The sequence below is a fragment of the Lampris incognitus genome, chromosome 2, assembly GCF_029633865.1.
Source record: "Lampris incognitus isolate fLamInc1 chromosome 2, fLamInc1.hap2, whole genome shotgun sequence".
Taxonomy (NCBI): Eukaryota; Metazoa; Chordata; class Actinopteri; order Lampriformes; family Lampridae; genus Lampris; species Lampris incognitus.
In genome coordinates this window covers 88,581,919-88,605,719 of record NC_079212.1, presented here as the reverse complement: position 1 = coordinate 88,605,719, position 23,801 = coordinate 88,581,919, and the positions used below count along the sequence as shown (strand labels likewise).

The 23,801-nt window shown below is 49.5% G+C and overlaps 1 protein-coding gene across 3 annotated transcripts; it reads left to right on the top strand.

Moving 5' to 3' along the window:
* Window positions 1–251: 251 nt before the first annotated feature.
* pfkfb4b (6-phosphofructo-2-kinase/fructose-2,6-biphosphatase 4b) lies at window positions 252–23,704 on the top strand. 3 transcript variants are annotated; one of them, XM_056273444.1, is made up of 14 exons: window positions 252–915; window positions 11,947–12,063; window positions 12,171–12,267; window positions 13,726–13,792; window positions 14,109–14,183; window positions 14,271–14,327; window positions 14,551–14,672; window positions 15,402–15,609; window positions 17,319–17,465; window positions 17,556–17,660; window positions 17,812–17,941; window positions 18,082–18,144; window positions 18,813–18,877; window positions 23,374–23,704. In XM_056273444.1, the coding sequence occupies exons 1-14, from the start codon at window positions 873–875 to the stop codon at window positions 23,452–23,454; spliced, it is 1,377 nt and encodes a 458-aa protein (XP_056129419.1). In that variant the 5' UTR covers window positions 252–872; the 3' UTR covers window positions 23,455–23,704. The 3 variants fall into 3 exon arrangements, with proteins under 3 accessions (XP_056129419.1, XP_056129417.1, XP_056129418.1); XM_056273442.1 differs by lacking the exon at window positions 252–915 and adding an exon at window positions 8,324–9,825; XM_056273443.1 differs by lacking the exons at window positions 252–915; window positions 23,374–23,704 and adding exons at window positions 8,326–9,825; window positions 19,916–22,550.
* Window positions 23,705–23,801: the final 97 nt, after the last annotated feature.

Below are 23,801 nucleotides of genomic sequence, written 5' to 3'. Positions count from 1 at the left end.
CCAGACTCTGCCCAGAGCCACAGGCAGCATCACATGCATGCGTCTCTGGGGGTTGCGCCCGCGCCTCTACCCTTCCAGCTCCCCCCTCCTCCATCAGTACCTGCCCCACCCCCCCTCCAGAAAGGACCAAAAAAGAGCATCAGTGAGAGGACTGAGCCCCCCTTATCAGATTTCTGTATACGTTCACTTTGATGTAGAATAGAATGAAGGATTTAACAGAATGTCGTCGCATACCTAAGCGGTGGGTGCTGTGACAGGTGGGCTCACCTTCCGCGGCGGAACCAGACTCTCACCTCCCGGAGAGACGCCCTGGGACAGAAGCAGGACCTCCAGCACGCGTGGCTGGAGATGAGCTCAACCACGGTGTGCAGTTTCAGGAGCGAGAAGTCCCGACGGAAACGCTGCAAGAGGACGCCGGGCTGTGACAGGAAATGCACCTGTTTGAAATGAACGGACGTGTCCAGACCGTCGGTCGTCCTCTCGTAGTCTCACACGGACACGCACGGCCGCGACGTAACCCGCACACACTTGGATTAGACCGGGGTTCTCCAAACACACCCGAAACAAGTTTGGGCAAGCTGAGAGGGTAGACGTGGGGTCTCGTCCCGATCAGCGGGTCTTCCCCGTCGCCTTTTTGTGCGGAGACTTTGGATTAGTAATTCAGATCGATAACTCATCCGGCCGGCTGGCTCGCTGCGCGCGTGTGTGTGTGTGTGACAGCGAGTCCGCTGCGCGCCCGCCGTCCCGTGCAGTCGAGCCTCTCGCTCCGCTCTCGCTCCGCTCTCGCTCCCCATTCATTCCCGGTTGTGCGCCCTCGCCGAGCGCTGCGACCGTCCGCACCGGGGGGAGGAGGACAGCCTCGAACCGGGACGATGAGGGGCTCCTGCCGCCCGAGGAGCACGGGAGACCGGACAGGTGAGCTGAAACGTCGGACGGAGCCGACACCGTGTTCACCCGCTCGGCAGTTGGCGGAGGGCGGCGCGGCTCCGGCGCAGGGGGCTAGCGGGCAGATGAAGTAAACAAGCCGGGCACGGAAGCGTGGGACGGGGCTGCGGAGGCTCCGGCAGCACGGCAGCTATGGGCTGGTACGCGGGAGGCGGCGAATACTCCCGGCTGGGAAGGAGCAGCCGTAACTTTCAAGGCGCAGAGGATGCTACATTGGTTAGCATCGGCGGGTTTGCTAGTGAGCGGCGGAGGCGGCGGGCGGGCTAGCTAGGCTAGCCGCTGGACGGGGACGGGGGCAGTGCGGTGCGGGAGCGGGAGCGGGCTGCCTGCGGGCTGCAAATGTGTTGCTTCTGGCGGAATCATGCAAAGGCTCTTCATGTGGTTATAAGCGCAGGACTCGGGGGAAGAGGTCAACATGCGGTTATATATAAGTATAGCCACAGAAACGACGCTGGTAACAGCCAAAGAAGTGACCGTTATCTTTCAAAGGATATAGTCATTAGCAGTAGGTAGGTCAAAAAGGTCGTCCTAGATCAAATTAGTTCACCACCTCTGCAGGTATTCCTTCCCTGTGTATGGGTTCAAACTGGCCTCTCGCGTTGGCCTTACCGTGACGCCAAACACAGCCTGTTTCTTGATGAGTGATGTTCCGCGTTTCGTCAGTTCCAAACAGGATTTTGTGACTCACATTAGTTTCCTAAAAAGACATTTCTAAGCCGATCTGTAGGACAGATTTTGGGCGGGCAAACTTTAGAATTCATGAGGCATGTGCAGGTCCGTGTCCAGGAGGCCTTGTAGAAGACTGGCGGTCTGAGAGAGGAGTCTGATTTGTTGAGCATTGCACTATTAGGGCTCAGTAACAGCGAGTTGTTGTTGTTTTTTGTCCCTTTGGCTCAAAACACAGCACCAGGTTGCACTGATCTACTTGGCAGTCCAACAGGATGTAGGTGACGTTTTAGATGATGTTGTGTTGTTGGGAAGAGGCGTGTGGTGGGGTGTGTGGTGGTGAACTGTGGTTGAGAAAGTAGGAACTGTTTGTTTTCTTTTCTTGAACTGTGCATTAGGACTGGCCTCTCTTTGTTTAGACCCCAAACAACAAGGTGCTGTGATCCATGCAAACGTTCACCTTGTGTCACAAACCCTGATGTTGGCAGCGTGCAGATAACCGCTGCAGCCTCGTCGTCATCGGCACAGGGAAGGACCTGACCTGAGAGATTTAGGATTTGTGTGGTGCTTTTGACGTTGAGTGACAAGTCCAAACCCTCCTACAGGTGTTGTGGTTTGTGCTTGTCTCGACAGTTGCAACTTTGCTCTGTTGCCAGAATGTGGTGTATCTGTGGCTGAAGCGATTCTGTCACTTTGCTCTGGTTTTGTGTGTAGTCCAGAGTCTTTGGATTTCATCATCCTTTGCCATAATACCTCGAGGCTATGCACTGTTGTTATCTGACAGCTGCAGCTAATACAGTGTGCTCTGGTATAATCCACTGACTCAGTTATTACTGCGTATAGGGCTAGACTGTTACATAACTCTATTAGTCAACCAGGGTCGAGGCCCTCCTCAGCAAGGTTTTGCTCTAGCAGCAACAGTTTTTAAAAAAATTCTAGCAATAAACATCAGCAGAGGAGAAATCCGGACCAAGTTCCCAGCAGCGGTGTCATCCCTCGAGGCTCACATGGCGGTTGTCCTGTTCGGAATATGGTGTCCATCATGCAGCTGTGACAGATGCAGGAGGGATGAGCAGACCTTAGACCATATTGGCGGGTAGGGGCTGTTCTCTGGCTGCGTGTCTGGGCCTCCGTGCACAGCCAGAGGGGCGGAGCCAAAGCGAAAAGAAACAGGCCTACGTGCTTGCATCCTTGTTGTCTTGTTTGTTGAATCCCATCCCAGCTATTTAGAGAAGATATTCTCAGGTTGTCCAAATACGGACTTTATTCTGGACGAGCCTGTTGTGCCACTTCTCACCGCGTTGTCTCTAGCATGCGTGGCTGGTGTGAACGGAGCCTGGTTTTGTCACGTGTGTAGGCTGTACCCTGCAAAAACAAGGCCCCTGTGCATCTATACTGAGCTGCAGAGCAAGTGGAGCACACTTGGCTGGATGCAGCTGACGAGAGACAGGATTATATTCGTGTGATTTCCTTCGTAACTGTATGCACCACAGGATGTTCATCTTCGTGCCTTGGCTTCCTGCAACCTCGCCAGCTTACAGGCTCGCGGCTTGCAAATGGGCTATTTCTTTATGCACCCCTCTCTCCACCTCCCGCACTCTTACCCCTGCTATCCATTTCTCTATGAATAGCCTAATCACGATAAATAAGCCTCTCTCATTCTTTCTTATGGACTCTCCATAAGCTCCACACACCCCCCCACACTGCCCCGCCCCCTCCCCTCCACACCCCACCCCCTCCCCGCCGCTTCTATCTGGGTGAAAGTTCAGCTGCACGTTGAGAGTCCCGTTTACGGGCCGCAAGCAGAGATCCAGCCTGGACGTGCACGGAAAACGCGCGCGCATGCGTCGATGTTGTCGACACGCTGCGCCTTTCACACGTTCGAGTCTTGTTGTTCTCTGTGAGCGTGGAACACGGATATCCTTCACGGCTCTGCAGGGTGGTGACATTTTCCTCCGTTTAGTCTCGGATAGGACCGCCCCCCTCCTCTCACACTTGCAGAACAAAAGGAGTCTATATAGACAGACGGTCCAATGCAACCTACAACAGAGGTGGGAAAACATACTTCAGACTGAAAGGCACTTTTGTTTTGGTTTTTTGTCATGCGGGGGTCACATGGTAAATCCGATTAAAAGCATTGCTGTCGACAAAAGGGGAAGTAGTGAAAACATAAGAATCAGAATCATAGATTTATCGCCACGTGCATGTGCTTGGACACTAGGGATTTTACTTCCCGTTGGTGGGATTAAGAGTACACGAAAAGTACAGTACAACATAAAAAATAAAGTGTGTTATGCATGTATGTATGTGTGTCGTCTGCAAACATCAGGCAGGTTGGTGCCTGGAGGTGTAGAGCGAGAAGAGTAGTGGGGACAGGACGCAGCCTTTGGGGGCGCCGGTGCTGATGATCTGAGTGTCCGAGACATCTTCACGTCCCCGTCTTCACGTGCTAGCTCCTGTTGGTCAGGGAGTCAGTGACCCACCTGCAGGTGGAGTGGGGCACATGGAGCTGGGAGTCTATCCTGGAGGAGAGCAGGGCTGATTGTATTGAGTGTGGACCTGCAAGTCCACAAACGGAATCCTGGCATAGGTACCAGGGGGATCCAGGTGAAGGAGGATGGAGTGGGGAGTCAGGTCGAAGGTGTCATCTGTGGACCTGTTGGCTCTGTATGCAAACTCTAGAGGATTCAGGAAGGGGGTGGTGATGGACTTCACGTGGGACAGAACAAGGTGTTCAAAGGTCTTCATCACTGCAGAGGTCAGAGCCACGGGTCTGTAGTCATTTAGGCCTGTGATCCTTGGCTTGTTGGGGACGGGGATACTGGTGGAGGGTGTAGGCCAGGCTGGCACCCTGCAGTCCTGCTGGGAGGTGTTGAAAATGTCTGTGAACACTGGAGACAGCTGGTCTGCACAGTGTTTAAGGGTCGAGGGGGAGACGGCATCGGGTCCAGCTGCCTTGCAGGGGTTCTGTCTTCTGAACATAGTTTTACAAAACCTTTTTTACCCATCTTTTCATCTTAATTTTTGGATCACGGGTGAAAGTATTTCAGTCACTCAAACGGGAAGGCTTTCGCACACTGACAGGTCAGGGGGGGAATATATATATATATACACTACCGTTCAAAAGTTTGGTATCACCCAAACAATTTCGTGTTTTCCATGAAAAGTCACACTTATTCACCACCATATGTTGTGAAATGAATAGAAAATAGAGTCAAGACATTGACAAGGTTAGAAATAATGATTTGTATTTGAAATAAGATTTTTTTTACATCAAACTTTGCTTTCGTCAAAGAATCCTCCATTTGCAGCAATTACAGCATTGCAGACCTTTGGCATTCTAGCTGTTAATTTGTTGAGGTAATCTGGAGAAATTGCACCCCACGCTTCCAGAAGCAGCTCCCACAAGTTGGATTGGTTGGATGGGCACTTCTTTGAGCAGATTGAGTTTCTGGAGCATCACATTTGTGGGGTCAATTAAACGCTCAAAATGGCCAGAAAAAGAGAACTTTCATCTGAAACTCGACAGTCTATTCTTGTTCTTAGAAATGAAGGCTATTCCATGCGAGAAATTGCTAAGAAATTGAAGATTTCCTACACCGGTGTGTACTACTCCCTTCAGAGGACAGCACAAACAGGCTCTAACAGGTACTATTTAATGAAGATGCCAGTTGGGGACCTGTGAGGCGTCTGTTTCTCAAACTAGAGACTCTAATGTACTTATCTTCTTGCTCAGTTGTGCAACGCGGCCTCCCACTTCTTTTTCTACTCTGGTTAGAGCCTGTTTGTGCTGTCCTCTGAAGGGAGTAGAACACACCGGTGTAGGAAATCTTCAATTTCTTAGCAATTTCTCGCATGGAATAGCCTTCATTTCTAAGAACAAGAATAGACTGTCGAGTTTCAGATGAAAGTTCTCTTTTTCTGGCCATTTTGAGCGTTTAATTGACCCCACAAATGTGATGCTCCAGAAACTCAATCTGCTCAAAGAAGTGCCCATCCAACCAATCCAACTTGTGGGAGCTGCTTCTGGAAGCGTGGGGTGCAATTTCTCCAGATTACCTCAAGAAATTAACAGCTAGAATGCCAAAGGTCTGCAATGTTGTAATTGCTGCAAATGGAGGATTCTTTGACGAAAGCAAAGTTTGATGTAAAAAAAATCTTATTTCAAATACAAATCATTATTTCTAACCTTGTCAATGTCTTGACTCTATTTTCTATTCATTTCACAACATATGGTGGTGAATAAGTGTGACTTTTCATGGAAAACACAAAATTGTTTGGGTGATCCCAAACTTTTGAACGGTAGTGTATATATATATATATATATATATATATATATATATATATATATATATATATATATATATATATAACTGCTCATTTAAATTATTTGGGGTATTTGGTGGCCGCCAACTAAACGGATGTTTCTGTGTCATGCCATCATCAGTGTATAAAGGACTTTTTTTTTAGGATTTCCCCCCTTTTTCTCCGCCATTGTACCCATCCAATTACCCCACTCGTCCCGGGGAGGGCTGCAGACTACCACATGCCTCCTCCCATACATGTGGAGTCACCAGCCGCTTTTCACCTGACAGTGAGGAGTTTCACCAGGGGGACGTAGCGCGTGGGAGGATCACACTATCCCCCCCCCCCCCCACACCAGAACAGGCGCCCCGACCAACCAGAGGAGGCGCTAGTGCAGCCACCAGGACGCATACCCACCCGCAGCTGTGTCTGTAGGGACGCCCGACCAAGCCGGAGGTAACGGTGGGATTCGAACCGGCGATCCCCGTGTTGGTAGGCAACTGAATAGACCGCCATGCCACCCGGACGGCCCCTAAAAGAGTATGTTGACACACCAGCTGTGACCGCCTGCTTAGCCTGCCGGTAGATGTTTCAGTAGAATAAGGAAGGAAAACATGCTCGGTATTAGGAACCAAGGCCCTGCATGGCATTTGTAAGTTGGTAGCAGAGTCTCTGTAGTAGAGGTTTGCTTGATGTCCTGCTTGCATGCAGCCTAGTCTTGGACAGCCCCGTCCTCTCACCACTGACCACTGTGGTATCAAGAACGGATGTTGACTCATTAAATACTGCAACACCCTGCGTTGTTATCTTTCTCCTTAAGCAAGATAAGCCAGAGTTAATCATACAAAAACCCTTCCCATGAAAAATGGTAGAGTCCATTTCCTTGACTCCACCAACCACATGTTTAACAGCTCAATTTTAAGTAGATAGCCGTGTAAAACTAGTACACAGTGCCACCTGGTGTTAGATTGTTGACACTGCGTTAAACCTCACAAAGGCCAAGTACCCAAAACATCTTGGGCCGCAATCATTAGTCGTTCGTATGTACAAATACGTTCTTACACACCCATGATTTTTTTCCAGCTCTCAATTTTGTCTGACAGTCAGAAGCATTATTAGTTATTTCCCTCTAACATCTATTGTCTGCCTCTTGCAACGAGCAATCACCCAGGCCTGCTAAGACATCAGTGTTAACCTATTGGTGTCTAAATTCAGGGGTTACCCTGGTTCTACTCTGGTCTCTGAGAGAAACGCCGGGGCTAAAATGTTCCATGGGTGTGTAAGAACACGTGTGTAAGTACGAATGATTGATGAACGAGGCCCCTGGAAGCCCACCAGAGGTTATGTCCTTCGTTCTTTTAGCGTCCACCTTGGCACGTCTAGTTCCCATTTCTTCCAAGGTTTTACTGGTGCACAACCTCCACGCTGCAGCTGTACAGGTGCCCTGCCGCCTGTTTTCACTGTTCACTGCCAGGACACTTTAGCCCATACTGGCTCCCTTATCAGGAACACCACCTACCATCTGTTCCCTGAGACTGCCAGCCAAGCTCGAAGCAGCACCAGCACGCCATCCGAGCAGTGGATGCCGTTGTTTGCTGCACCACCGGGCGGCTCCACCGCAGTGTTCAACACTGGTCATGACTCTCTCAGGGTAGCTCGTGAATTTATGTTGGCCATACATTTGAATTTACCTTGACTAAATGATTCATGCCGAATCACACTGATAGCATCCGGATGTGGGCCACTTCAGGCAGTGATGCAGCACTGATGGCCTTCTTCTGGCCCTGACAATGTGGATGTGAGCCTGAAGTGGCCTACATGTATAATAGCAAATATGGCCCAAATATGCCAAACCAAACGTGGGCCTTTTGGGGCAAAGAAGCGGTGCTCTGGGCAACATGTAATCTGGATGTGGCCCTGAAGTGCCCCGTGTGGTAAATGGTGAATATGGCCCAAATATCACAAAACAAATATGGCCCACCTTTGGCAAATATCGGGCACATGCGGCATTGCTATGGCTCGGTTCTGGCCCAGATCTGGCAAACAGAGTGCCATCGTTCCGAGTGGTATGTGGGCCGGATGAAAGCGTCTGGTGTGGGACGGGTCCGGGCCACAGCAGTTTGGGGTGTAATCCCCGTTTGCAGCTCCACGGCTGTGAAGCACTACTATTAACTTTTTCATTTTCCACTTCCATCTCTGTTCGTATGAACAACAATCTCAATATCCTGCTTTTGTTGCTCTTGTGCAGACTGGCTTCGTTGTACAAACGCAAACCAAGGAGGTAAATACCCTTCCTCTCTCTCGTCTCATAGCTGAACACCATCCTGTAAACACATGGAAGGGGACCTTTGGTTGGGCAATGCAATAAGCCAGTGGTTCTCAACCTTTTTGGGGTCCTGGACCCCCTGCGTATTTTCTATCTACCCTGAGGACCCCTCCACCTGATCTTGGGGGAGGGGGGTTGCAATTTGATAGAAACAGTAGAAACTGCATTTTAAATTGCATTATAGCATTTATTCACTCTTTGGGGCAAAAATAAGAGCTTTCAGTTGCAACTTAGATATAGTTAACAAAACAGAATTCTTATGCAGTAACTTTCAGATATATGTAACAAAACAGAATATGTATTCAGTAACTTTCAGATATATGTAACAACAGAATTTTTATGCAGTAACTTTTAACAATGCAAACGGGAGCGAGATCTCTTAATAAAATACAATAAATTACACTTGTGAAACAGATGTAATTAGAGAAAAAAGTCCTGTTACCCTTTATAGTTTAGGTAGATAAAGGTCTCAGTCACATTTGAGTAAAATAATCCTATTTCTATAAATGTCATAGGATCTTTTTTTTAAAGATATTTTATTTTCACGGACCCCTTGCAATTACACCACGGACCACTAGGGGTCCGCGGACCCCCGGTTGAGAAACACTGCAATAAGAGGCCCACGGAGGCATAAACAACACCGGTGAAAGCCTCAGTAACGTTTCCGGACAGTTGATCTCAAATGTCTCGCTTCCCCTGGCACCCCCCCCCCCCCCGGTTTAGCTGTGGTACACTTGTTTGGACTTGGGGTAAATGTTCGCTGTTTCTAAGCGGGGGTCTCATGTCGCTGTTTAAAAACCCGCTTACGGACAGAAAGCAAAACACGGACTCCTGCGTGAACTCCGGAGGTACGGCCCGGATCACGTGCTGCGCGATAACGTTTATCATCTCGCACAGCTGGCCGCACGCTCTCCGGGATCCAGCGTCGGGCCGTCATTGGCCAGCGGGCCCGGCTCTCTGGCGCGTGATTGGTTACATGTGTGGCAACATCCGCTGCCCATGTGTGTCCCATGCGAAGAGGAAGAGGCATGTTTTCTGTTCTATACGTTGCCGCCTTGTTTTTCGCCGCCTCTCCGGCCATTACGGTAACGCCTCGGCCGTTTCCCTGTCCAAAAATGCGGTATTTCCGCGCAGAGCCTTGCCCTGCACTTGTTTGGAGTGGCAATACCGTAATAACGATAGAAAGAACAGGGGGGGGGGACTATCTAAATGATGTCATCAAACGAATAGCTGTGTTTTTCACTTATTCGATCTAGTATAACAGCTGTGCCTGACATGGTGTTTTTCGTCTCAGTTTTATCCTGCGCTCATATTGCTGCTGTTACGGTAATGATATGCTGACGTTACTCAGCTGATCCGTCGCCCCGCTGCTCGGTGAATCAGAGGATATAAAAATTGAAGAAGACTCCCGTGCCTCCTGACACAGTCGCACGCTCACAGGCATGTCCGCACGGGCATGATGATGAAGAACGAGGACCCGATCACGGACGCGTTCCCGCGCCAACTCACGCAGAACCCGCTGAAGAAAATCTGGATGCCATGTAAAAACGGGCTCCCTGAAAAGCACATATTTCAAAAAAGGGGTAAGATTCGAGTCGCCGGCATGCACCCTTGCAGCTCGTGGTGCACTGGGGATGCAATGTGGTAAATTCTGCTGATCTGTTTTCTTTAATTGGACCCGTGTCTTCCCAATAAACTTCAGTTTTGAACTTGAACTACTGCGTTGAATGAGGCAATGCGTGCGCACATTTGGCACCGTGCACCACCAAGGTGCAGCATTTCTATAGGGTCTGGCGGTGTTGCATCATTTTCAGGTTGTCTTGACTGGTCTGTGTAATGGGTCAGTACTGAATTAAAGCACATGACTCGGCAACGACAGGGTGCAAACGTAAATCCGGATCACGCCTTTGAGAAGTGTCGCACGCTTGGTTGCCGATTGCTGTGCCCATCGCGTATTTGCAGAGGTGCGTCCCTTTAAACTGTTGCCGGAAGACCTCCGTTAAGGTGTGCAGTGAGGCAGGTGAGCATAAGTTCAGTCAGATACTCTGCCGTGTTCGAGACCCGATGAACAGCGGCTGACAGGATGACCCCCTCGATGGCCCTCTGTTAAGATCAGCTCCTGGTTGGAGCCCACTGGTAAACTCTTCATCTAAGCTGCTGGTCTGCAAGCCTGGGCCCAACTGTGCCAAGACAAACTCGGTTCTACACACGTGGCGAGACGGTGCACGTTGCTGGTGAAGCATTGATGTTTTCACTGTATCCTCCGCGAGGGGAAGGTTATGGTTCGGGTTCTGTCTGCAGCGCAGCGGTCCCCTTCACCGCGGTGCGTCTCCGGAGGTACATCTTTCTGCTGAGTCAAGCTCTGCTGCTCTCTCCCAAGCTTTGTGCCCCATCTATTTACCCCTGACCCAATATCTACGAGCCTCCACCTCCCTGTCCCCAATCTCCCGTGTATCCATGTTTTCCAAGCGTAACCGAGACTTTTGGGCCCCACGCGCCTGTCCCGTGGCCCTCACGTGCTGCTGAGATTGGGAGGCTTGTTTGTGGACCACCGAAATGGGGGGGGGGGGGGATGCTATTTCGAGACGTTGCCAAACGTTTGGAAATCATTTCTAAGAAGAAAACAGTGAGAAAAAAATATCGGGGGTAGGGGGGTAAAGAGTAAAAAAAAACCCAGCATCAACAAAATCTCTAGACGTCTCTTTAAGATTTCGCAATTCATCTTTTTTGACGTCGGAAAAAAAAGGGGTTCGGTGAGACCGAAATGTGTGGACCCTCTGGAAATGACAACAGCATGCCGGCTAGCAGCGCGTGTGGCTCCCAGATTGAGGGTGAAGTCAGTTTACGGGGTTTGGACGCGTCGTTTGTTGACAGGGGAAACTGAGGGCCACACGTCCAGCCTGCTTAAGACGACGCTGTCCTGCCTTTACGAAGCCTGGTGTTGTCTTGCATGTCAAACGTGTGTGTTTCAGCCCCTCCATAGGTCCAGCCAGCTGAGAATGTTGTTGTCCAGCAGGGGGAGCCAGAGTTTCCTTAATCGTGCCACGCTGTGCGTCTCAGTGCAGACTGAAAATGACTGTGCACTCGGCGACACCGTGGCCCGCTGCTCCCTGTCCTCTTTTCAACTCCGTCCTGCTTTGTACTCACACTGTCACTGCTCGGTGTCTCATCTCAGCTGTTTAGGACATTTCACAGCTGGTTATAGCACCCAAAGGTGCAGGGCCTCGGTATTAGTAGTCAGTTAGTGTTGCTGCCCTGCAACATTTCTGCTGCCAGACGGGAGCTCTCTGTCTCAGCCTTGCTCAGCTCCGTGCGGAGCTTGAAAGACAGCAGCTTCTGTAAGTATGAGACGTCTCAAGGTTAAACACATTTTTCAAGAATAGCCTAGCGCGGCACAGCACAGTGGTTAGCCCGGTCGCCTCACAGCAAGAAGGCTCTGGGTTCAAGCCCTGGGGGGGGGGGGGTCGTCCTCTGTGTGGAGTTTGCATGTTCTCCCCGTGTCCACGTGGGTTTTCAATGACTGCTGGGATAGGCTCCAGCGACCCTGAGAGCAGGATAAGCAGTTCGGATGATGGATGGATGGGTGGATGAGTGGCCGGATGGGTGGGTGGATGAGTGGCCTAACAGCAATTGTGTCGTTCTCAGCCAGTCGTTGTGCAGGTCAGGAGAGTGAACGTGAAGTGTTATTTCTCCGTCTCTTCCAGTGTGCATGACCAACTGCCCAACCCTCATCGTGACAGTAGGCCTGCCAGCCAGAGGAAAGACGTACATTTCCAAGAAGCTGACCCGCTACCTAAACTGGATCGGTGTGCCAACCAAAGGTAGCAGCTTTATACACACAGACACACACACACACAGTTTTATGCTCTTATCCAGTCCTGTGCGGTTCTGGTACTGCTTCTCAGAACACTACTTCTGTGTTGAGCAGAGTTTAACGTGGGCCAGTACCGGAGGAAGTGTCTGAAGATCTACAAGTCCTTCGAGTTCTTCCGTCCAGACAACGAAGAAGGCCTTAAGATCAGACGGTGAGGGTGCTGTGTTGGGACCAGCTGCAGAAGTGGCCTGTCGTGTTGACCAGTGCCCTCTAACACGACGTACTCCTTGTTAAACCTTCAATAGTGGTCCGGGTAGCGTAGCGGTCTATTCCGTTGCCTGCCAACACGGGGATCGCCGGTTCGAATCCCTGTGTTACCTCCGGCTTGGTCGGACGTCCCTACAGACACAATTGGCCGTGTCTGCGAGAGGGAAGCCGGATCTGGGTATGTGTCCTAGTCGCCGCACTAGCGCCTCCTCTGGTTGGTCGGGGCGCCTGACCAGGACACATACCCACCCACAGACACGGCCAATTGTGTCTGTATGGGCGCCCGACCAAGCCGGAGGTAACACGAGGATTCGAACCGGCGATCCCCGTGTTGGCAGGCAACGGGATAGAGCGCCACACTGCCCGGATGCCCGCGTGCGGGGACTCTGATCAGAGTATTTACTCGTTTTCTATCGTTGAATCCGGCGGCTGCTGGGGCGTGGCTGAGGTTAGGTCTGCTGCAGCTGACGGGCTGCGGTCTGCAGGGGCGTTGGTCACCTGTAGGACACTTCAGCACCTGTCGCTGTTATTAAATACGTATTTCATATGTTTTGCAAATCCAAGTTTGAACGGTCCCGTTTGTGCGCCATGCGCAAAGTTTAAGATCCGAATTCCTTTTATTCACGCAAACACATGAAGAAGAAGGAAGTCGGATACAAAACTATGTGTGGTGTGAAATCCTGACATCGTTTTGCATAAGTGTGATGAATGGAAACCTGCTACAGGCGTTGTTATGACACATGGCTGGAATGAAAACACAAGGGCAGGTCAAGCTAACCAGCAACCCACCCGATCTTATGATCACACTGCCACAGCTGTGTGAAGTGGCGTGATTACTATTATCATTATTATTATTATCATTATTATTATTACTATTATTATTATCATTATTATTATTATATTATTATTATTATCATTATTATTATTATTATCATTATCATTATTATATTATTATTGTTGTTATATTATTAAAATATTATGACATTATTATATTATATTGTATTATACTATATTATTATTATATTATGTTATACTATATTATTATTATATTAATATTATTATTATTATTACTAGTATTATTATTATGTTATTATATTATGACATTATTATTTTATATTGTATTATATTATTATTATATTAATATTATTATAATATATTATATTACATTATATTATATAATAACAATAACAATAAACTTTATTTGTATAGCCCTTTTCATATTTCATGCAGCTCAAGGTGCTTTACATTAAAAACGGAATTATATATTATTAATATTATATTAGATAATATCAAATTATATTATTATATTATATTATCATTATATTATATTGTATTATTATTGTTATTATTATTATTATTATCATATAGTGATATGTGTGTGGTTGTGCGTGTGGTTTTCCAGGCAGTGTGCGCTGGCAGCACTGAATGATGTTCGCCAGTACCTCAGTGTCGAGGGAGGACAGGTGGCGGTGAGTGAAGCTAATCTATCCCCTCCCCATCCCCCCCCCCAACTGTCAATATCACCAATGACACCAACTAGAGCTCGTTATGGCGACCCCCCCCCAGAGAGCCAACTGTTATTATCACCAGTGACACCAACTAGAGCTCGTTATGGCGACCCCCCCCCCCCAGAGAGCCAACTGTTATTATCACCAGTGACACCAACTAGAGCTCGTTATGGCGACCCCCCACCCCCCGAGATCCAACTGTTAATATCACCAATGACAGCAACTAGAGCTCGTTATGGCGACAGCCCCCCTACAGCGTTTCTCCCTGCTACCTCAGGTGTTCGACGCGACCAACACGACCAGGGAAAGAAGAGCGACCATCGTCAAGTTTGCCGAGCAGAACGGGTTCAAGGTACGTTAACCGGCGCCGGGTTTGGGCCGTTGTAAGCAGTTACAACGACTTCATGACCTCCAAGTTAACAATGTTGTCATCCGCCAGGTGTTTTTTGTGGAGTCTGTGTGCGAGGACCCGGATGTCATCGCGGAGAACATAGTGGTGAGCAGTTTCTCCTGACTCGGTTTTATCACAGTGTCCAGTTCAAGTCTGGGCCGATTCGTCGTCTCTGTGTAGCAGCTTTAGACCCTTTGCTTTGTTGACCTCAGTTATCTTATCTTGACAAGTCAGTGCAGAATTTCAGAAATGTGACTGAATTTGTCCGACAAAGAAAGAATCCCCGCGCTCACGTGTTCCCGCTGTGCTATACTTCCACTCCTTACAGCAAGTGAAGCTGGGAAGCCCAGACTACATAGACTGTAACACAGAAGAGGCCATCGAAGACTTCATGAAAAGAATAAAGTGCTACGAGACCTCCTACCAGCCACTGGACGAGGCCCTGGACAGGTAAGGGTACACACTAGCTCAGAATGCAGGTACAGACTAGCTCAGAACGCAGGTACACACTAGCTCAGAACGCAGGTACACACTAGCTGAGAACGCAGGTACACACTAGCTGAGAACGCAGGTGCACACTAGCTCAGAACGCAGGTACACACTAGATCAGAACGCAGGTGCTCACTAGCTGAGAACGCAGGTGCACACTAGCTCAGAACACAGGTGCACACTAGCTCAGAACACAGGTACACACTAGCTCATAACGCAGGTACACACTAGCTCAGAACGCAGGTACACACTAGCTCAGAACGCAGGTACACACTAGCTGAGAACACAGGTACACACTAGCTCAGAACGCAGGTACACACTAGCTCAGAACGCAGGTACACACTAGCTCAGAACGCAGGTACACACTAGCTCAGAACACAGGTACACACTAGCTCAGAACGCAGGTACAAACTAGCTCAGAACGCAGGTACACACTAGCTCAGAACGCAGGTGCACACTAGCTCAGAACGCAGGTACACACTAGCTCAGAACACAGGTGCACACTAGCTCAGAATTCAGGTACACACTAGCTGAGAACGCAGGTACACACTAGCTCAGAACACAGGTACACACTAGCTCAGAACGCAGGTGCACACTAGCTCAGAACACAGGTACACACTAGCTCAGAACGCAGGTCAACAAGTCTCCTTACAGTAACTGATGGTTCGGTGTTGATGTGTCTCCCTCCAGGGACCTCTCCTACATTAAGATCATAGATGTGGGCCGGCGTTACCTGGTAAACCGGGTCCTTGACCATATCCAGAGCCGCATTGTTTACTACCTAATGAACATCCACATCACACCACGCTCCATCTACCTTTGTCGCCACGGGGAGAGCGACCTGAACATCAAGGGACGCATTGGCGGTGACTCTGGCCTGTCTTCCAGGGGCAAGGAGGTATACTGTGTGTATTTTTGTGCGTGTTTTAGCTCATTAAAGATGCTACGTGTGGGGGGGTCCGGAGGGCGTGGCGGGATATTCTGTTGCCTTCCAACACGGGGATCGCCGGTTTGAATCCCTGTGTTACCTCTGGCTTGGTCGGGCGTCCCTACAGACACAATTGGCCGTGTCTGCGGGTGGAAAGCCGGATGTGGGTATGTGTCCTGGTTACTGCACTAGCGCCTCCTCTGGTCGGTCGGGGAAAAGGATGCTATGTGTAATTCTGACCTGCTGTTATTGAGTGATTTAAACAACAAGAGGTCAAAGGAAGGAATACAAACTAGAAATTCCAGTAGATTCAAATATAAAGGGAGCAAATGCACAGTGTGTTTGCCAACTTCTGCCATTTGCGAACACCCACAGTAGATATTTTCCACAACGATCACTAAATAGTTTACTTTGAGTTTGCTATGAGTGTGTGTCAAGACTTTAGGAGGGCACAGGTCCAACCCAAGTCCTTTGCTTCTGGATACAGTTGTGTAGGGAGTCAGGTCTGGATACAGATGTGTAGGGAGTCAGGTCTGGATACCTATGTCCAGAGAGTCAGGTCTGGATACAGATGTGTAGGGAGTCAGGTCTGGATACAGATGTCTAGGGAGTCAGGTCTGGATACAGATGTGTAGGGAGTCAGGTCTGGATACAGATGTCCAGGGAGTCAGGTCTGGATACAGATGTGTAGGGAGTCAGGTCTGGATACAGATGTCTAGGGAGTCAGGTCTGGATACAGATGTCTAGGGAGTCAGGTCTGGATACAGATGTCCAGGGAGTCAGGTCTGGATACAGATGTGTAGGGAGTCAGGTCTGGATACAGATGTGTAGGGAGTCAGGTCTGGATACAGATGTCTAGGGAGTCAGGTCTGGATACAGATGTGTAGGGAGTCAGGTCTGAATACAGATGTGTAGGGAGACAGGTCTGGATACAGATGTCCAGGGAGCCAGGGGTCGTGAATTGTTGACTCTTTCAATTGGTGCCATTCTGCAACCTTTACTGATATTGGCTATTTTTTTTGAGGGGGGGGGGATTTTCCCCCCGTTTTTCTCCCCAATTGTGTTTGGCCAATCACCTCACACTCTCTGTGCCGTCCCAGTCACTGCTCCACCCCCTCTGCCAATCCGGGGAGGGCTGCAGACTACCACATGCCTCCTCCAATACACGTGGAGTCTTTTCACCTGACAGTGAGGAGTTTCACCAGGGGGACATAGTGCGTGGGAGGATCACGCTATTCCCCCCAGTCCCCCCCCCCCGAACAGGCGCCCCGACTGACCAGAGGAGGCGCTAGTGCAGTGACCAGGACACATACCCACATCTGGCTCCCCACCCGCAGACACGGCCAATTGTTCTGTAGGGACACCCAACCAAACCGGAGGTAACATGGGGATTCGAACCGGCGATCCCTGTGTTGGTTGGCAATGGAACAGACCGCTACACTACCGACCCGGACGCCCGATATTGGCTATTCTTATTATGTTCCAAGAAAGCCAAAGTATCACTTGTAGCACTTTTATTTTTTAGTTTTAGATATTTACTGTTGACCAGGTTGTAGGTTAGGTCAACAACACGTGTGCATGTGTCAAGACAGCGTCTCTCAGCAGGGATGACTGCTCTCTTGTGGTCCATGTAAATACTATGACAGTTTACTGAAGTAATGAGCTCTTCCATCTCACAGTTTGCCAAGGGTCTGAGAAAATTCATTCAAGAACAGAACATCAAAGATCTTAAAGTGTGGACCAGCCAGATGAAGAGAACCATCCAGACTGCGGAGTGCCTGGGGGTGCCCTACGAGCAGTGGAAGGCTCTGAACGAGATAGACGCCGTACGTCCACTTCTCTGTGTGTGAATTAATTTTTCCTATTTTTCATCTGTTAGCATACTTTAGCTAAAATCATGTCTCCTCCTACCCAAGGGTGTTTGCGAGGAGATGATGTATGAGGAGATCCAAGAACATTACCCTCTGGAGTTTGCCCTCAGAGACCAAGACAAGTACCGCTATCGTTATCCGAAAGGGGAGGTGAGGCCTCGACTCCTGCAGAGATCTAGGTCTCCTCTTCTATAGAAGTGAGACAGTGTGTGTTTCCACCTCCTGTGTGTTGGTGTGCTAACTCTGTGTGTGTGTGTGTGTGTGTGTGTGTGTGTCTGATGGGACGGTGGTTCTCCGTCAGTCGTATGAGGATCTGGTGCAGCGGTTGGAGCCGGTGATCATGGAGCTGGAGCGACAGGAGAACGTTTTGGTCATCTGTCACCAGGCTGTCATGCGCTGCTTACTTGCTTACTTTCTGGACAAGAGCGCAGGTACTTCCCGTCCACTTTCCCTCTGTCTCTTTCCCAGGATCACCAGGATAAACGGGATGAGTTCACAGCTGTCATAACTCGCAGCTTAAAAGTGATTCAGAATTTTGATTTTTGATATTTCCCCATTTTTGCCACTGCAGATGAATTGCCTTATTTAAAGTGCCCTTTACACGCTGTGTTGAAGTTGACCCCTGTGGCTTACGGTGAGTAGCAACTACTATTTCATGTCCACTACACTCACCGAATCATGAATTAATCTCTTTTTTACTCTTTATAGTTTTACATCTTTATTTTTTTATCTGGGATTTGATTGAATGCCAGAGATAGAGTCTGTTGTTTTTTCAGTATTGTCTGTTTAGTAGTGGCACGGTGGCGCAGTGGTTAGCGCGCTCGCCTCACAGCAAGAAGGTCCTGGGTTCGAGCCCCGGGTAGTCCAACCTTGGGGGTCATCCCGGGTCGTCCTCTGTGTGGAGTGTGCATGTTCTCCCCGTGTCTGCGTGAGTTTCCTCCGGGTGCTCCGGTTTCCTCCCACAGTCCAAAGACATGTAGGTCAGGTGAATCGGCCGTACTAAATTGTCCCTAGGTGTGAATGTTGTTTGTGTGTCGGCCCTGTGATGGCCTGGTGGCCTGTCCAGGGTGTCTTCCCACCTGCTGCCCAATGACTGCTGGGATAGACTCCAGCAACCCTGACCCTGTTTCTGACCCTCGGTGCCTTGCTCAGGGTCAGGGAGTGTCAGAGTTCAACGTGACCCAGTTCATGGAAATCTGTGTGGTGTGCTTGTGTGTTCTTGGATAGTGTTGCACGAGCTAGCTTGCTAGACATCTTGGCTTGGACTCGCTAATGATCCTCTGTTCTCTGCCCTTGCATTAGGCTGTAAAGTGGAGTCAGTCAGTCTGAACGTGGAGGCAGTCAACACACACAGGGAGAGACCAGAGGTAGGTATCGCAGACACACAGGGGAGGAGGGCATTACTACCTCATCTGTCCCCCTAGGACTCATTCAGCAGGATGCATCACATAGAGTACTGTGGATGTAAAGACTGCAGGTCTCTGGGCGTCCGGGTGGCGTGGCGGTCTATTCTGTTGACTACCAACACAGAGCTCGCCGGTTCGAATCCCTGTGTTACCTCCGGCTTGGTCGGGCGTCCCTACAGACACAATTGGCTATGTCTCGGGGTGGGAAGCCGATGTGGGTATGTGTCCTGGTCGCTGCACTAGTGCCTCCTCTGGTCAGTTGGGGCGCCTGTTCAGGGGTAGGAGGGGGAACTGGGGGGAATAGCGTGATCCTCCCACGCACTACGTCCCCCTGGCGAAACTCCTCGCATGTATCAGAGGAGGCATGTGGTAGTCTGCAGCCCTCCCCGGATCAGCAGAGGGGGTGAAGCAGCGACCAGGACGGCTCGGAAGAGTGGGGTAATTGGCCGGATACAACCGGGGAGGGAAAAAAAAGGTGGGGGGCTTAAAATTTGAACATCAGGAGGTGGTCACTGTCCTTGAGACGTTTGCCAGTGATCATGTGATTTGTCCATCAAAGCAAAATTATATAGTGAGAAAACGACAATTGACATTGTGCGTTAGCGTGCGAGTACATGAAGACTTCCTGTGTGTGTTGTCACACGCCGAGGTACCTTCTGTCTGTCAAAGACTGGAAGAGGTCCAGGCAGTCCTGATTATGGATATCAGAGGTCACATTCAGTCGACGGAGATCGAGTACAACATCGTCAAGGCTCAGCATTTTCGGTTTTTATTTTTCAAAGCCATCCAGCGTGCCGACTTTCGCCACAAGAGGGCACCGTTTCATAACCTCACAAGAACAGGAACAACTCTTGGCTCCGCGGAAACATAAAACCCGGGTGAAAAAATCTGGGTATTTTTCGGTGAGAATCGATAAAAACTGAGAACGCTGAGCCTTGAGCGTTGTGTGCCGGTCGCTCGGCACTTCGGTACTCCAGCCTCTCTCGTCGTCTCTTGCAGAATGTGAATGTGCAGCGGACCAAAGACGACGCCCTGCAGACTGTCCCGGCTCACTACTAACTCCCCGCCGCCCTGTCCGTCGTCCTACCGAAGACCTCATCCATCCGTCGAAGGCCCCCTGACCGCTGAAGGCGTCAGTCCGTCATGGAGGTGATCCGGCTCTAGTGGCTGCTGAGTCCTACCCGCTTGATATGAATAGAGAGGCCAACCGTTGTCGTGGCGTCATCGCAGAGCCAGCGAGTAAAGCACTTTTGACTAAATGTGGTCCATTTTGATACACTTGTTCCCCCCGTCGCGAAGTCTCCTGCACCGATAACGTAGCTCCAACCCCCACAGGGGATCATGCAGGGGCGGATCTACAGGGTGGCAAGGGGTGGCAGCTGCCACCTCTGGGACACAGTCTTGCCACCCCTTTGCCACCCCAGGGATCATGTATATGAGGCGAACACCGGTGTTTGTTTTTGACGTGTGTTTCTGACGCTGTTGGAGGGCGACGCCTTCAACCGTCCAGCATCCTCTTCCATGTTACTATTTGGTGTCCGTTTTGTACAGGAAGTACACGCCGACGTAGGCCTCCGGTGTACCTAAAGATGTGTGTTATTCTATGTATTTAAAGTGTTGTAACCTGTTGTCGGCAAGGCTTTCCCCTCACCCAACATCCGCTTCCCGAGTGCCCTGGAGCAGGGTAAGCAGTTCTTAGGTGTTGATCTTTTTTAAATTGTTTTGGTTAATCAAGACAAGAGATATACAAACACATCAGACAAAGCCAGTATACTCTAACACAACAGAGTAGGCTAAGAACAGCACATCAAACATGTCCAAGACAGTGAGAACAAAACAAGGAGAATTAAAAAGAGATAAAATGGGACAATGCAATACTCTAGGGGTTAAATTACATTCAATTGTTCAAATGCAAAATAATAATTTTTGGGCATCTCTGTTTTTCATACATTTTAGAGACTTGGACAGAGTTACCAATTCGGTTTTAAAGGCTGCTAAACGGGGTTGCGTTTTGCAATATTTACATTTGTGTATGAAATATTTTGCCAAAATAATCACATCATTCAACAAGAATTCTATATTTCTACCCTCCATAAACACTCCACATTCGACAGGCGTTGATTTGATGGTGCGGAGAGGACGCTAGTGTAGTACTTCCGGCCCGGGCGCCAGTTGAGGTTTCCGCTCCACACGTCACCGATTTACCTCGTGAGAACACTTCCGTCCGGGGGAGGGACAAAGGACACGTGACGTCAGCTGGTCGCGTGACTGATTTAAACGGAAACCTGCGTGCACACGGTGGACAACTGCACAAGCATTACGCAAACCTGCTTGGGCTGGACCAGTGGTTCCCAATCAGGTCCTCAGGTACCGCCGCTACTGCTGGTTCTCTGTTCTGCCAGGTAGTTTTTGTTACGTACACCCGTTGTTCCGGCTGCGCATGCTCCCTGATGGAGGCCGAGTAACCGACACAACAGGTGAGTGTAATGAACTCTACTACTACTACTATAACTACGATTACTTCCGACTGCTCCCGCTAGAGGTCGCCACAGCGGCTCATGCGTTTCCATCTCTTCCTGTCCTCTGCATCTTCCTCTGTCACACCAGCCACCTGCACGTAATGTAATGAAATTATATATATATATATATAATAACAATAATATAATAATAATAAATAATATATCCATCCATCCATTATCCAAACCGCTTATCCTGCTCTCAGGGTCGCGGGATGCTGGAGCCTATCCCAGCAGTCACTGGGCAGCAGGCGGGGAGACACCCTGGACATCGGATGATCCGCTGTGGCGCCCCCTAACGGGAGCAGCCGAAAGTAGTAGTAGTAGTAGATATATAATGAATATATAATGATGTAATGTGATATAATGAACTCTGGTACAATATAAAAGCAGTAGAACTGGTGGCACCTGAGGACCTGATATGGACCCGCTGGTCGAGATGGCTTCCAGGTGTGAGTGTGCGACTCTAAAAATGAATGGGTTTTTTGTTGTTCCTTCTTTTGATTTCCAAATCCAGCTGTGCATTACTACTTACTACTTGTAATGCTTCTTCGTGCGTGGATAAAAGTTTACGCAAAAGGGAAAAAAATGCAAATTTTTGACCCCGCCCACCTTCAAGCGGCGTTTGAGAAGTGGCCCAAGTCTTCAGGTCCTCGCCCCTCCTCGAACGCTGTCACGCTCGTGTTGTCCGCTTCTCTCGTAGGAAGTGACGTGTGATTCGCTGGCGCGCCATCTTGTTGTGTTGTCCAGAGGCACCGTAGAGGTAACGGCTGTTGGGTTGGTACGTACCGGCTCTAATGTGGATTAACGTGCCAAATACCGGCCTGGGTTCAGGTTTCACGAAGAACAGCGAACCTGCGTTGTCAGAGAGTGATGGTTTTGGCCCGCTGATGAAGTTCTGTCATTTATTTGGGACCAAGGAAGACCAAGTCCAAACTGTCCTGCAGGTTGGTTCGGCGCGCTTGTTCGACTGTGTGTTGTACAGTATGTCGTGGGGGGGAGGAGTCTATCTACAGTTTCTGTATTATACATTTGATATTTACTGTATGGAAAATGTGATTTTAAATGCCTTGTTCCTCTTCAACTGTTGAGTCTTAATAAACCTTGAATCATGGGAACAACTGAGTTGATGTGTCCCCATTGCATCTCTGGGACAGCCTGCAGGTAGCACACCTCACCGCCATGGTGTGTGAGGGAAGACATTGATAACCACAATACATGCACACTACTTGAATACCGTGAAAACTATCTACTATTGCTACTTCCGGCTGCTCCCGTTAGGGGGCGCCACAGCGGATCATCCGTTTCCATCTCTGCCTGTCCTCTGCACCTTGTTCTGTCACACCAGCCACCTGCATGTCCTCCCTCACCACATCCATAAACCTCCTCTTTGGCCTTCCTCTTCTCCTCTTCCCTGGCAGCTCCATATTCAGCATCCTTCTCCCAATATACCCAGCGTCTCTCCTCCACACATGTCCAAGCCATCTCAATCTTGCCTCCAGACCGTCCAACTTGAGCGGTCCCTCTAATATACTCGTTCCTAATCCTGTCCTTCTTCGTCACTCCCAATGAAAATCTTATCTTCATCTCTGCCACCTCCAGCTCCTCCTCCTGTCTTTTCCTTAGTGCCACTGTCTCCAAACCATACAACATAGCTGGTCTCACAACCATCTTGTAAACCTTCCCTTTAACTCTTGCTGGTACCCTTCTGTCACAAATCACTCCTGACACTCTTCTCCACCCACTCCACCCTGCCTGCACCCTCTTCTTCACCTCTCTTCTGCACTCCCCGTTACTTTAGACGGTTGATCCCAAGTATTTAAACTCATATGCCTTTGTCACCTCTACTCCTTGCATCCTCACCATTCCACTGTCCTCTCTCTCATTCACGCATATATATTCCGTCTTGCTCCTACTGACTTTCATTCCTCTTCTCTCCAGTGCATACCTCCACCTCTCCAGGCTCTCCTCCACCTGCACCCTACTCTCACTACAGATCAGTGTCATCCGCAAACATCATAGTCCATGGAGACTCCTGCCTGATCTCGTCCGTCAACCTGTCCATCACCATTGCAAACAAGAAAGGGGTCAGAACGAATCCCTGATGTATCCCACCTCCACCTTGAACCCATGTGTCATTCCAACCGCACACGTCACCATTGTCACACTGCCCTCATACATATCCTGCACCACTCCTACATACTTCTCTGCAACTCCCGACTTCCTCATACAATATCACACGTCCTCTCTCGACACCCAATGTAACTCCTCCTGACCTCCATCAACACTCAAAGCAAACATCGCATCTGTGGTGCAGTGAACACCATCAAAGTATACCCCCCAAAAAAGGAACGATAAATACAAAGGAG